This window comes from Bos taurus, chromosome 4, assembly GCF_002263795.3.
Source record: "Bos taurus isolate L1 Dominette 01449 registration number 42190680 breed Hereford chromosome 4, ARS-UCD2.0, whole genome shotgun sequence".
NCBI lineage: Eukaryota > Metazoa > Chordata > Mammalia > Artiodactyla > Bovidae > Bos > Bos taurus.
Genome location: NC_037331.1, coordinates 100,897,899 through 100,913,771, shown reverse-complemented (window position 1 = coordinate 100,913,771; position 15,873 = coordinate 100,897,899). Strand labels below are relative to the sequence as shown.

General features: G+C 42.0%; 1 protein-coding gene across 4 annotated transcripts in view; it reads left to right on the top strand.

Annotated features, from left to right (window-relative positions):
* PTN (pleiotrophin) overlaps nucleotides 1-15,873 on the top strand; it is a 109,550-nt gene that overhangs the window by 81,502 nt on the left and 12,175 nt on the right. For all 4 annotated transcript variants that reach the window (XM_005205790.5, XM_005205789.5, XM_005205788.5 and 1 more), the window contains 3 exon segments: nucleotides 451-566; nucleotides 1,672-1,845; nucleotides 4,385-4,546. In XM_005205790.5, the coding sequence (XP_005205847.1) occupies nucleotides 452-566; nucleotides 1,672-1,845; nucleotides 4,385-4,546 (451 nt within the window). In that variant the 5' untranslated portion in view covers nucleotide 451.

Sequence of the window (15,873 nt, the reverse complement as noted above, 5' to 3'; positions counted from 1 at the left end):
TCTATTCATTATGTCTACTCACATTATACACATGGATGAAAACATCATGGTTGTTTTTAGGAATCTTCAGGACTTATAAGGATAACTGTAGTCATTGCCATTACCAAGTGTCACTATCAGTAGGACTTACTGTAGAAGTCTGTTCCAATGCATGCCATCAAAATTCTTTTGCTTCCATTGCTCTTAAGTCATACTTAGCAAATAGTTATGTGTGAAGTCTTATGTGAAGGACTGTTGTATTTTATCAATGAATACATGACTGATTGCAGAAGAGCACTTACTTCAGTGGATGTTGGAGAAAAGATTGAACTCTGCTCCATATAATTGATATAAATTTTCCTAAAATCTGATATTTCAGAAATGGAAACTGGAGTCCTTCACCAAGGAGTTCAGTGAGCTTTCTTTGACTTAGGTTGACTCCACCTTCTCCATTTCTCTGTTTATTCTTAGAATGCAGACTCCACAGTACCTGCAGCAACGTCGAAAATTTGCAGCTGCCTTTTTGGCATTTATTTTCATCTTGGCAGCTGTGGACACCGCTGAAGCAGGAAAGAAAGAGAAACCAGGTGAGCAATATCGTTTTGAACAAAAGTCTTCTTTGATTAATGTCTATCTAATCCAGCTACTTGCTTTTTGTCTTTTCTCCTTCCTTCCCTCTCTTTTTTCCTTCTTTCCCTTTCTTCCCACTTTCCTTTCTTCCAAGTATTTAGAGGAACACCTAAGTGACATGCCCTCTTATCCCATCCCCCCACTCTAAGTCCTGAAATATAGATGGTTACCATTAACTATTAATTAAAATAATAATTAGTAACAGCTACATCATTCATAAAATTGATTGGCAATCAAATGTTTAACTTAGGTTGATACTCTTCTTCAAAAAGAGTCCTAGAAGCAAATTTTGTTCTATCTCATTAACAAAGGAGGAAATGAATCTTAGCAGGAATAAAGCACATTTTCTATGTCACTTACATTGTCCTAAGTTGGCTGTGGAGCTGAGAGTCTGTTACGTCTGTGGTCCATCACAGTTAGTGCATGTTACTCCATCTATGGGCTTCGCTCGTAACTCAGTTGGTAAAGAATCTGCCTGCAATACAGGAGACCTGGTTTTGATCCCTGGGTCTGGAAGATCCCCTGGAGAAGGAAATGGCAACCCACTCCAGTATTCTTGCCTGGAGAATCCCAGAGACAGGAGCCTGGCAGGCTACAGCCTGTGGGGGCACAAGAGTCGGACACAACTTAGTGACTAAACCATGACCACCACTCCATCTTAAGACAGAGAAAGAAGCATTGACATACATTGGAATGACTACTCTGACAACTGTTAATTTTCATAGACTATTTTCCTATTTTTTAGATTTAACTTGACTTTGATCTTCTTCTCTTTTTCAGCAACATTCACTTCGAAAGGAGGTGTCAGTACATCACTTAGCGCAGTCCCTGGCACATAGTAAGAATTAAATAAATATTAGTTCTAGCTCCCTAGTTTTCTCCTGGTCATTGGTTGATTCAGTCATTCATTCAGCTAACACCGAGTTTCTACTCTTTCCTAGACACTGAAGAGAGAGGTAAAATCACAGACCATGCAATTAAGGAGCTCAGGAATGAACTTGGTTTTATCCAGGAGCTAAAGAGTTTTCTGGGCGTTGATAATTTTTCCTTCTTCCCTTTCAGAAAAGAAGGTGAAGAAGTCTGACTGTGGAGAATGGCAGTGGAGTGTGTGTGTACCCACCAGTGGGGACTGTGGGCTGGGCACCCGCGAGGGCACCCGTACCGGAGCTGAGTGTAAACAAACCATGAAGACCCAGAGATGTAAGATCCCCTGCAACTGGAAAAAGCAATTTGGAGGTGAGTCCCACCCTTACTGTCCTATTGATTTAATCTTCCACCCTGAGATAATTCTTGCATCCTTCCACCGGGTATCTTTTTGAGGTTGACTCTATTTTAACAAGTTTATTTTATCAGATACAAGATAACCTGGCATCTTGCCTAACCTCGGGTCCCTCGTTTTCTGTACTGCTAAAATCTGGAACCAGATAGTTGTCTTGTCCTGGAGGGAGGGCTGCTCTTTGCATCGTAGGATATTTAGCTGCATTCCTGACTTTTACCCACTAGTTTCTGGTAGCACTCCCCACCTCAGCAACTATGACAGCTGCAAGTATCTGGATGTTGCTGCACGTTTCCTTTCGGGGCGGGGCAGAGGGTCAGAGTAGTCCCTGATGGAGACCACTGCCTTAGCAACAGGGGCAGAAAATAGGCCCTCGGTCCCTCTTAACAGTGTGCTCTTTGCTTCTATTTCTAGATCCTTTTTTCTTCCCTTCCTCCTTTCTTACTTAGTCTCCTCCTTCTCCAGATCTCTCTCTCTGTTACTTCTGGGCCTTCTCTCTCTCTCTTTCTCCCTCCCCACTTGCCACACTGGTTCATAGCTCTTTCCTCACCAACCCAGCTGGACTGCTCTGAGCCACTCTTCATAGATTTTAGCTCAGGGACTATTGCCAGTTTCCTGTTGACCTCATCTCCCCATCTGAGAAGGAATCTTTCAACACTTTTGACCCTAAACCCACCATGGAACACCAAAATTGCCTGTTTTTTTTTTTTTTCCCCACGTTCTAGACTTCTCTTTCTTGCCATAGTGGGACACAATGCCCCAAATATTCTCACTGGTTTACAGAAATGTGTTTTGGCTACTGGACAGTGGAGAAGCGTAATGAATACATACACTACATCTTTGTCATTCTCTATAATCTTTGGGATTATACCTTTATATAAGTGGAGGTAAATTCTATAAAGGCATGGTGAAATTCAGATACGTTTGATCTTAAATTGTGTACAACTACTCTAAAGATCTATACATAAAATGTCTTAAAATGTGTTTTAAAGGTCTTATATATATAAATGTCTAGAATACATAAAGAGCTCTCAAAACTAGCAATCCAATTAGAAATTGGGCAAAAGACATAAACAGTCATTTTACTAAAGAGGATACATAGGTGGCAAACAAACAAAAGATGTTCAGCACCTTTTCTCCATGATGAAAATGAAAATGAAAACCAATGAGGCATCACTATATACTACACACCGATAAGAATGGCTAAAGTCAGAAATAACATCAAATGCGAGCAAGGATACAGGAGAAACTAGATCATGCACACGTTGGTGATGGGAATACAGAACAGAGAGCCACACTGGAAAAGAGCATGGCAGTTTTTCACAAAATGAAACTTGTATTTACTATACAATGCAGTGATTTCACTCTTAGGCATTTATCCTAGAAAATGGAAACTTATGTTCCTATAAAAATTTATACATGAATTTGTATAGCAGATTTAGTTGTTATAGCCAAAAGCTGGAAACAACCCAGATATCCTTCAGCTGGTGAATGGTTAAACAAACTGGGGTACATGCATACCACGGAGTACTCCTCGGCAATGGAAGGAACAGACTACTGATTCATACAGTTGGATGGACCTCCAGGAAACTCTGCCGAGTGAAAAAGCCAATCTCAAAACATTACATACTGTATGATTCCATTTATATAGTGTTCTTAAAATGACACAGTTATAGAGGCAGAGAACAGATTAGGAATTACTAAGGGTTCAGGAGGTAGGAAGGGCTTCCCTGGTAACTCAGCTAGTATAGCATCCACCTGCAATGCAGGAGACCCCGGTTCAATTCCTGGGTCAGGAAGATCCCCTGGCCAAGGGATGGGCTACCCACCCCAGTATTCTTACCTGGAGAATCCCCATGGACAGAGGAGCCTAGCAGGCTACAGTCCATGGGGTCGCAAAAAGTCAGACATGACTGAGTGACTAAGAAAACACAGCACAGCACGGCAAGGAGGTAGGAAAGGAAGAAGGATGCTAAGCTATGACTATAAAAGGATCACCCAAGGGACCTTTGTGTTAGAAGTGGTTTGAATGCTATTGATGGGGGTGTTCACTCTTACCTATACATGTGATAAAGTCACACGGAAGTCAGTGTCCACATACCATATACACACATGAGAGCATGTGAAACTGTGTGTGTGTTAGTTGCTCAGTCGTGTCCGACTCTTTGCAACCCCATGGACTGTAGCCCACCAGGCTCCTTTGTCCATGGGATTCTCCAGGCAAGAATACTGGAGTGGTTTGCCATTTCCTTCTCCAATGAATAAATAAATTCCCTGGACTGTGTCCATGACAAGTTCCTGGTGGCGCTGTAGCTATGCAGGATATCACCACGGAGGGAAACTGGGTGCAAGGTATACGGGATCTCACTGTATTATTTTTCACAACTGCATGTGAACCAACAATTACCTCACTACAGAAAATCGAAAATAAAAGCGTCTGTTTTCATGGTACTCCAAGAGGAACTCAGAGATTTCTGTTTGGTCCTACCCTGCCTCCAGCGGAGTGCAAATACCAGTTCCAGGCCTGGGGAGAATGTGATCTGAACACGGCTCTGAAGACCCGAACTGGGAGCCTGAAGCGAGCCCTCCACAACGCCGACTGCCAGAAGACAGTCACCATCTCCAAGCCCTGTGGCAAGCTGACCAAGTCCAAACCTCAAGGTAGGTTCCTGTCTTTGAACCATAATTTTAATCTGAATGGACTGAGGGGCTCAGGCAGGATCTTCAGATGTGCAAATTTTCACAAGGAAGTCTTGTGAATCACTTTAAGAAAGGGATTGGAAAGAGTCCATATACTGAGCATCACCAAGTACTTTTCAGCAGCAGGCAGTTGATGCGTTCAGATTGAAGTCCTCTGTACTGATGAGGGTATAGGAATAGTCTCCTTGCAGAAACAAACAACTTAACAAGACAGGCAAATTAAGACAGTTTTATGGTGACTTACTTGGCTTCCCTGGTGGCTCAGTGATAAAGAATCTGCCTGCTAATACAGAAGATGCAGGCTTGATCCCTGGGTCAGGAAGATCCCCGGGACAGGGAAATGGCTACCCACTCCAGTATTCTTGCCTGGGAAATCCTTTAGACAGAGGAGCCTGGCGGGCTACAGTCCACAGCTTTGCAAAAGAGTCAGATAAGATTAGTGATTAAAACAGCAATGACAACAACAGTGGTGACTTATAGTCTCAGCCCTAAATCAGGACCACATCCTGACAAGTGTGAACACACTTAGAAAGATCAAAAGGCTGAAAATTCAAAATCAACTCTCCTAGATAATCAATGTATATAGTTCTCATGAAATCAGTTACATGATTTTATATTTTTCCTTTTTCTACTACCTAACTTGGTAAGTTCTGTAGTTCTAATATTTTTTTTAGTTAGATTAACTTATCATGGAATTCCAAAATTATGTAGAGCTATCTTTGTATTCATTCCCAGAAAGTCAGCTTTCATGCTAGAGACAGTAAACCAAACTAAATATCATGGCCATGGTTTCATACGATAGAATCCCAGCTGAGGGGAGACAAAAAGGTATTAAAATCTTCTATTTCATGGTTGTATGGATGAGTTATATACCCCCAAATTCAAATATTGAAGTCTTAACCCTCAGTCTCTCCAAATGTGACTGGGTCTGGAGATGGGGTCTTTAAAGAAGTAATTAAAGTTAAATGAAGTCATAAGGATGGGTCCTAATCCAATATGACTGGTATATAAGGGGAAAAGGCAATGGCACCCCACTCCAGTACTCTTGCCTGGCAAATCCCATGGACGGAGGAGCCTGGTGGGCTGCAGTCCATGGGGTCGCTAGGAGTCAGACACGACTGAGCGACTTCACTTTCACTTTTCACTTTCATGCATTGGAAAAGGAAATGGCAACTCACTCCGGTGTTCTTGCCTGGAAAATCCCAGGGACGGGGAAGCCTGGTGGGCTGCCTCTCTGGGGTCACACAGAGTTGGACACGACTGAAGCGACTTAGCAGCAGCAGCAGTAGCAGTATATAAGGAGATTAGGACACAGACAGACACACAAGAAAGACAAGGTGAAGACATAGGGAGAAAACAGCCATCTACAAGCCGATAAGTGAGACCTCAGAAGAAATCATCTTTGCTGACACCATGATCTTGCATTTCTGGCCTCTAGAACTATGAGAAAATAAACTCCTGTTGTTAAGCCATGCACTCTGTGATCTGGTGTATGGTAGCCCTAGCAAATGAATATGATGGGCCTTGGTGAACTCTATCTTAAAATATCTCCTTGGCCTTTGCTCGTTTAAATGGACTCTAAAATGGATATGAAAATTCATATTGGCTAGATTAATTATAAGGAAAACTTCATGAAAATGAACATTAAACGTCCATAATAAGTTAAAATCAGAAAAAATATCCCCAGAAACTGAGGAGGATTGACTGGCTTGCTGCTGATGGGCAGAAAGGACCCCTTTCATAGGCCTTGCTCTTTAGTCTGATGGAGTGGTCCTTAGAAACGGTTACCTCCAATCTCAGGATGGTCAGATGCAGGCTGGACCTGCAGGTGCCTGTCTGGGATTCAGGCCGCTCTCCTCAGGTCATGGAAACCTCTGCTGGTTGTAGTGTGTATTTGAAAGGCATAACGTGGGGCTAGAGTCAGTGCACTGAGTTTGTCTGCCACCGGTACAAATATCACTCTTCTGGAAACAATGACACAGAAATCTAATGAAAATCCCACACCTCGTCTGTTCGGTGAGAGAGTCCACAGACTGGAAGAACTAAGAGATGCAGTTTTCAAATTAGTTGATTTTTAATCCAGTCAGAGAACCAAAATCTTCAGCATAAATATAGAGTGGAAAAGAAAAGGGATTGAAGATGTCTCCATGTTCCAGTCTACTGGTTCTCAACCTGGGCTGCACACACAATTTTCTGTGGGAACTTATAAAGATCCCAGTGCCCGGGTATAACCCAGACCAACTAAATCAGCATCAGTAGTTTTGAAAAATTAAAATGGTTTTTAGGAGATTTCAGTATCAGCCAAAATTGAGAGTAAAGTTCACAGGGACCATGGTTAGGAAGGCACACACACACAAGCTTCCATGCCCTCCCTGTTCTCTCCTTTGGTAAGAGAAACTGCAGTTTGGTGGGGTGAGGAGAAAAAAAAATGGGATTTTGATTAGACAGGTGGTGGATGGTGGTGGGGCTGGGTGCACATGTAAAATGTCGAAAAGTCTGGAATGAGTTGGGCAAAGGAGGAACATGATTAAGAAAGACTTCTCAGGATATTTGATAAATACATTAAATGAGGTTCCATTTTAATTAGACTGGTGAATAGTTCCCTTTTTTACATTTCCCATTTAGGGATACATAAAGTAAAAGTGAAAGTGAAGTCGCTCAGTCATGTCTGACTCTTTTCGACCCCATGGACTGTAGCCCACCAGGCTTCTCCATCCATAGGATTCTCCAGGCAAGAATACTGGAGTGGGTTGCCATTTCCTTCTCCAGGGGATCTTCCCAACCCAGGGATCAAACCTGGGTCTCCAGCATTGCAGGCAGATGCTTTAACCGCTGAGCTACCAGGGAAGCCCCAGGGATACATAATGAAGGTTAAAAGTTTGGTTCAGGCTTGAAAAATAGAGGTAACAGTATTTCAAGTGTGTAGGCAGTCTGTTGTTTTATGTCAAAATTTTTTTACTTAATTTTTTATGTCAAAAATTTAAAGTATATAATTAATTGAAAATGGACTTACCTGAAGTGAGTTCTGTATTTCACAACACTACCAGTTATGCATCTCATAGGTCATTAAGATCCAATCTTTTGGTACATAGCATACCTTTGCTAAAACTAATCTTTTCCCTCTCAACAACAGAGGGTTCTATGAATGCAGTTTGCACACCAGGTTCTCAGCTTGGGCTGCACACACAATTTTCTATGGGAGCTTATAAAGATCCCAGTGCCCAGGTATAACCCAGACCAACTAAATCAGCATCAGTAGTTTTGAAAATCTTACCATATGAGTTGAGCTAGGAAGACTGTCAGATAGAAGATTTTCTTAATGGGATTCACACACACTTTCCATGACATATTTTTCATGGTTTAAGTAAAAATGTAACAGGTGGCATGTGTGGGTTGTATATATTTTTATACCATTTTTTTTCCAAATAACCATGAATGGATGTTACAGCTTTCTCTGTGTCAATTTCTACCCTTAAGATAGCTCATTTATTTCTAATCAATGGAGAAACAAGTCATAATGAGATAGAATCTCTATTATGATTAGTATTGTTCTGTTTCTACTCTCTCACCTTGCTCTAGGTGTTTTACATATATTATCTCATAAAATTCCATATATCCTTGCAAGTAGATTTTGATATGAAGGATACTGAAGAACACTGGTTACTTTATTTGCCAAGGGCTACATCTCTAATAAATGACAAGAGTCCACACTTGGCTGACTCTAAATTCATATTCTCTTTCATACCCTGTAGATTTCTTACTTAATCTCATGTGGGTATTAGGTAACCTCCATGAGTTTATTTTCCTTTGAAATAAGAGAAGATGAGATTTCTAAAGGTGGCTCAGCAGTAAAGAATCTGCCTGCAGTGCAGGAACCACAGGAAACACAGGTTTGATCCCTGGGTCAGGAAGATCCCCTGGAGGAGGGCAGGGCAACCCACTCCAGTATTCTTGCCTGGAGAATCCCCATAGGCAGAGGAGTCTGGCGAGCTGTAGTCTGTAGGGTCATGAAGAGTTGGACACGACTGAAGCGACTTAGCACTCACACACGAGCTTTGTTAAGTCCAACAGTGATGTGGGGGATGATGCCCAGATGGAAGAAGATAGTTTTTAGAACATTATTTCCAAAACTGTTCTGAAAGACATTTCCCAGAATATAAGTTCCAGGAGGATGGGGACTTAGTCTATTTTATTCTCCACTGTGTCCCTTTTGCTTAGAACATGGAGCAGCACACTGTAAGTGATGAATAAATATTTATAAAATAAATGCTATTAATAAAAGGAAAAAAATGTTTTGTAAACCGATCCACCAAAGAGTGGTGGAAGCTGTAGTAAAGAAATGATTTAAAGAAATTTTTCTAAAAATTATACAATTATAAATTAGTTTCTTCCTTTATTCAGGAAAGAGTAAGTCATCGATGCTCTCTTGTGTTTTAGCTTATAAAACACATAAAAAAGACAGGGAGGTAGGGGACCCACTAATTTTGACTCAAGCACTGTCATAGGTACTCCTCATCATTTAATTCAAGCATCAAACAACACTTTGTAGTGCATTTTGTTTATCCTGCTTTTATATGAGGAAACACAGGGTTCAGAGAGTTTAAGCAACTTGCCTGAGGTTTCACAGCTTGTAAGTGTTGAAACCAAGATTCAAATGTAAAGTTAGCTGACTAGGAAGACCCACTGCCTTTTCAATTGTTCTGTGTTGCCCCTAGGTCCTGGAGAAGGGCATGGCAACCCACTCCAGTATTCTTGCCTGGAAAATCCCTTGGATAGAGGAGCCTGGCGGGCTATGGTCTGTGGAGTCGCAGAGTCAGGCATGACTGAGCACACATGCACACACACACACACATGCTGCTAGGGATTATAAACTCATGAAACTCTAGCAGTATTAGATAAATCCCGATTCCTAGACTCATTACACGGTAGAGCTTCCAGGGACCTTGCCTGTGATTGATGGGGCCCTCATGTAACAAATGAGAACAAAGGAAATCAGTGATTCATCCAAGTCCCCCTATTGCTTAGTAGCAGAATCATTCCAGGCTTTGTTCTCTTTTGACATCATTTGTCTGTCTTTTTAACCCAGTCACTGACCTCATAGCCAGAATATACTTACTTTCCTCCAACATTATCCTTCTCATGAAACACAACATCAAGTTCTGGGATTTTTTTTTTTTTTTTTCTGCTTGTTTTGTAAAACTCTTTTGCTTGGTTACTGGCCTCTTGTTTTGAGAAATGGTAGTGGATTAATATGCAAACTGCATGATTCTCAGTGTGAAAAACATGCTCTTTAAATTTTAGAATGGAATATTAAGATGTTTGTAAGGCTGTGATGACCCAGCATTAAATTGAGGAAAGATGGGAGAACATCCTCCTTGTGGGATAATCGTTGTGACTTGATTATTAATGAGGTTAAAAGACTGAAAGACTTGCCTGGGGAGAGGAGGTGCTTAATATCTAGAATTGCCATCTAAATGTTGGCAAATGACTAAATATCCCACTTGATTTGGTTAAAAATTGTCTTAAAATTCATAGTGCTTCATTCTCACAGCATTACCTTTGAGGTAAAGAAGTGGTTCTTACTGCTGTGGCAATCTTATACAAACGCTACACTCTAGCCTTGGTTCGAAGTTTCAGTGAAACATTTCGATCCTTATCTAAAGGTTCTCTTGTGTTGGAATCCCACTTAATCTGAAGAGAGCTTTTAGTCATTCACTTCTGAATTGTATACCCAGAATAAGGGAGAATATTGATATCCTATACAGACTTAAGAATGGGAAGATGTAGAATTGAAATGTAGCTTTCCTGGGGTAAGGACAGATTGCGCTGGGGAGGGTCATTGACTGACTGAGAGATTATAACTGGAATTTGCTCAATTGCTGCCAGAATCTGGCAGGGAGAAATTGGTGAGTCATTGTGTTGGACACTTAAGATTTTAATTTCTTAGGAAAAGAGATTCAGAGTATTAATTAAAATTTTTAATTAAGAAAATCCTGTGTCTGTTGAAGAGATTTTAGCTGCAGCAAGATCTATTCTAGCTAGTGAAGCAGAAAGGGGTTGATTGAAGAGTTTTATATAGCTCACAGACTCTCCGGAAGGGCCAGAGGATTTGACTTGGATTCAGCAATATTGCCGAGAAGACATCAGATCCAGGAGAAATGTCTAATCACACCATACGTGACTGATAGAACAGAGACCCTCTTGCTCAAAGTACCGACTGCTTGACACATGTAATGCTAAGAGCTGGACACTGGAAGCTTCACCCTCCCTGTACCCCAAAGCCAAACGCTTCTACCTCTCTTCTTGCCAAAATGTCCAGTCTCCCCAAATTTGACCTTATTTTCTGCTTGCTCTGCTCTAAGACTCATTTAAGAGTGCCTGCATGGTGTAAACTAGGTCACATATAAAATTCTGCTGCAAGAGGGTCTGGAAAATGTCTAAAACTTTGTAAACTTTGCTTATAAATACAAAGGAGAAGCTGAAAAGGATTTGAATTGGTATTCAGTGAGTGATCCTCCAGGGAGTATGTGTTGGAGTGTATCATTAGACCTACCCTTCTCTACTATTGGGCTAGAAGAGGCACTGATGACATTTCTAGGAGACAAAACATACTGGACCAGTTGAGTACCCAACTATAGAGAGAAAGAAAGAAAGTGGAAGTCCATCAGTCATGTCTGACTCTTTGCAACCCCATGGACTATACAGTCCATGGAATTCTCCAGGCCAGAATACTGGAGTGGGTAGCCTTTCCCTTCTCTAGGGGATCTTCCATTGAAGCCAGGTCTCCCACATTGCAGGTGGATTCTTTACCAGCTGAGCCACAAGGGAAGCCCAAGAATACTGGAATGGGTAGCCTATCCCTTCTCCAGCAGAACTTCCCCACCCAGGAATTGAACTGGTATCTCCTGCATTGCAGGCGGATTCTTTACCAACTGAGCTATCAGGGAAGCAACTATAGAGAGAGGTCTTTTCTTATTGGAACCACCAGTCATTCTTTGTTGAGTCATTTTGGTCTTTTCAGTTTGAAAATAATGTACAAGAATATTTGAGCTGTTGAGCAAGGGCAGAAATTGGAAATGTGGCCAGCAAGTGTTGACAGTGCTATAACAAAGATCAGAGCAGAGAACCCTTCAGAGGGTAGTGAGTGTTTCTCCATGGTTTCCTTGGAGGACGGACTCACCGTAGACTTAGAAGGTGGTCCAGCTGAATGAGGCTGGCAGGATGGCCTATCTGTGGGGAGGCTGGGGTCCTCCAGGCTGGCCCGTCTGTGGGTGCAGGTGCAGCCCAGGGGAGCAGGCTGCTGGTAGCTATCACCTGAGTGCAGAGTCAGAGATGAGGCCGAGGAGGGGACTTGTGTGGGAGGCACCTAGAGAAGCTGAGATCCTCCTAGGTGCCACAAATGATATAGCACGATGATCATGTTGGATCATTCTAGAATCTTGAGTTTTCCTTGACATGGAAATCATTCGTTGCTTTATGAACAAGATACATAAATACTAGAAAGTATGTGAAACTCCTTTTGATTCCGACAGGCCAGCTTGGCATGTGTCTGCTTCCGAGTTTGTGTGACAGAGGGCATTGACAAATGGTTTCCCGGAGAGGCAGGGTGAGGAGCACACGGATGGATGGCTGTGTCACAGGTGGTCCAGGCAACAACGCTAATCCCTCGTGCCATCCTGTCCACCAATGTACACTCCGCTAGTGCCAAGTTCTTGTCTAGTTTCCCTGCTCTCGATAACCCTGATTCCTTTCATTTCTTCCCGGCTATTTCTAAAAGCTTTGCTACGTTGCTGCTCTCTCTCTTTTGGATGATTTCCTAGGCTTCTCAGCTTTGACGATTCATCTTTAAAGATCAAAAGCACAGCAGCCATTTAAGTGCGAGACTCGGCAGTGCGCAGAGCATAGCATTTGGCAGTTGATCATTAAATGGGAAAGGGGGTCAGTAAAGTTATATTTCCCGCATTCTCAATTCTCTCCTGCTAAATAGATTCTTTGGTTAGTTCTTTAAAAGATAAAAGACACTCCCCAATGTTTCTTTCTATTTTTTGGGCTCTGACGTCTCTTGGGAATGAGCATGGCGATACTCTGTGGATGAACTTTGTTAGGCCGAGAGACTTTGAACATGTTCAGAGAGGTCAGTGCACAGAATCCCAGTGCCAGCCAGTCTGGGAGGGGCTTCCTTCTTTCTGAGACCCCTGGGGGGTCGATGGCTGCTGCCCTTGCATGTGACCAGAAAGAGAACTCCTGGGAATTTGTTCTTTTTGATCAGGGAGAAACGGTCTTACTCAGTTTGGCCTCAAGGTTTTCATTTCTTTTTCATTCTGCTTGTGGCGATCTTTGAATATCTATTTTATTTCCCATCCATGATACTGTTCTTGAAGTGAAAAAATCTAAATCTGCCCACCTTTTATTGGAATATCTGTTTTGTCTTCTGGAAACTAAAATCTACAATGAATATCTCATAGCACATTGCATAGATAAAAGTAATTTATGTAAAAATCTTTGATAAATGTGCAGTATTTTGTAGAATGTTTCCTTCCTTCCAAACGGATTTCTTGAGGTGGGTGTTTCCCTCAGCACTTTCTCAAGCAAAAGAATTATGGTGATTTACACCAATAGAGACTAGAATTAATATTTTGTGAGAGCCTGGTGTGTGCGTGCTAAGTTGCTTCAGTCGTGTCTGACTCTGTGACCCTATGGACTATAGCCCGCCAGGCTTCTCTGTCCATGGGATTCTCCAGGTAAGAATACTGGAGTGGGTTGTTTATCCCTTCTCCAGGGGATCTTCCCAACCCAGAAACTGAACTGGGTCTCCTGCATTACAGGCAGGTTCTCTACCAGCTGAGCTAAGGGAAGCCTGAGAGCCTGATAGGTTTTTATTATAGTTGGGTAAATGCTCATATATTGTCATTGAATATTCACAAAATCTCTGTGAAATAGTTGTGATCATCCCCAATTTTACATATATGGTAACTATGGCTTAGAAAACTTAAATGCCTAGTGTAAGGTGATACAGATAATAGGCAGAGGAGCCAGGACTTAAATATAAGGCAGCCTGACTCTAGATTTCCTGCATTACATACACCTCCTACCCCTGTATCTATTCCATATGGGCCTCTCAATTTCTTATCTAAGAAAAGTAATGAATTTCAGACCCACTTATTCTTCCTAAAATCCCTCTTTGAGTGTCACTTCTATGAGCACAGAATCAGATCCTGGCTCCTTAGCAGGACTTGCTGCTCATGCATCATCCACTTTGGCTCTTCTGGATCCTTGCTCCAGGCATTGATCATAGACTCCGCCCCAACCACACCAAACTCCCACAGATGGATCCCTGGGCCATGATTTGTTATATGTCCATTTCTCTATACCTGTTATTGTAAAAACTTTTGACCTGTTTCCCTTCTCCTATGCTTTATACATTTCATTCTATAAAACCCAGCTTGTTTATTCAGCAAACGTTTATGGAGTGGGTGCTATAGGTTAGGTCAGCACCAGGGATACAATGACCTATATGGACCAGTAGTGCAGTAGGAGGAGGAGATAAATCCCAGTGTACTGCAGAGAGTTCCAAGTGCTCTGAGAGAGGCATGCTGTCCTTTGACATAGTTTCCAATATATTCATTTATTTATAAAATCTATTAAGAGCTTGCAGATTGCATCTTAGGTGCTACTGATATTAAATGTTTCCTTCCCTCTTATTTCTGTGTTCTAGTGGTGATAGTGGGTAGATAATAGTGACCAAAATAAACAACTAATAATTAAAATGAGAGCTACGTATTGAAGAAAGTGGTCTTAATATCTAAAGAGCCAAGTGTTAGAGTGACCAGGAGAGAAGGGGGCTAAGACAGTGTAACTGGGGAGAGCACCTTTGAGAGGTCACTTTTGAACTTGGACTTGAAGACAAATAGCAGCTAGCTACAATGTTTTGTTGTTCAGTCGCTCAGTTGTGTCTGACTCTTAGCGACCTCATGGACTGCAGCACGCCACGCTTCCCTGTCCTTCTCCATCTCCCAGAGCTTGTGCAAACTCATGTCCATCGAGTCGATGATGCCATGCAACCATCTCATCCTCTGTCACCCCCTTCTCCTCCTGCCCTCAATCTTTCTCAGCATCAAAGTCTTTTCCAATGAGTTAGTTCTTCCCATCAGGTGGCCAAAGTATTAGAGTTTCAGCTTCAGCATTAGTCCTTCCAATGAATATTCAGGATTTATTTCCTATAGGATTGACTGGTTTGATCTCCTTGCAGTCCAAGGAACTCTCAAGAATCTTCTCCAACACAATTCAAAAGCATCAATTCTGCAGTGCTCAGCCTTCTTTATGGTCCAACTCTCACATTCATACATTATTGGAAAAACCATAGCTTTGACTATATGGACCTTTGTCTGAAAAGTAATATCTCTGCTTTTTGATACACTGTCTAGGTTTGTCATAGCTTTTCTTCCAAGGAGAAAGCATCTTTTAATTTCATGGCTGCAGGCACCATCTGCAGTGATTTTTGAGCCCAAGAAAACAAAGCCATACTACCATTTTAAATAAAACAAGGGGAAGTTCAGAGTCCTGAGGCCAAAAAGAGCTTGTTTTTGTTGAGGATTAGAAAGGAGATCCCTATGAGAACTTGCAGACTTCCCTGCCCAAGCCTGCATTGACTGCCTTATCTCTAAGGGCTGGCTCCTGTGATAAGACATTCATTACTGCCTCTGCAATGAGTGCATGTCTGCCTTGCCCCACACTGAAGCACTGGAGGTCAGGAGCCACTACCCATTCACCTATGCAAGTTACTACAACTCAGGTCCTTAGTCCATGAGAGGAGCTTAACAAATAGTACTGACTTGATGAATGAATGGTGGTGGTGGTTTAGTCGCTAAGTCAAGTCCGACTCTTGTGACCCCATTGTCCAAGATGGGACATCTTGTCTGTGTCCAGGGATTTTCCAGGCAAGACTACTGGAGTGGGTTGACATTTCCGTCTCCAGGGGATCTTCCCGACCCAGGGATCAAACCTGGGTCTCCTGCACTGCAGGCAGATTCTTTACTATCTGAGCTACCAGGGAATTCCCTGAATGATGTATCCAAGTAAATAAACTATCCTGTTCTGGGTCACTAGAGCACACCATTCATTCATTGGCTGCAACAAAAATGTACAGAGAAATCACAGTTAAAGCACAGGGCACTCGCTTGGAAGAAGAGTCACCTGGGTATTTTACTCCCATCCTTATTAAAGAATTTTTGCTTCTAATTGCCAGGACAGCTGTGAGGACTAGCAGCTATAAATATTTGTAGGGTTTA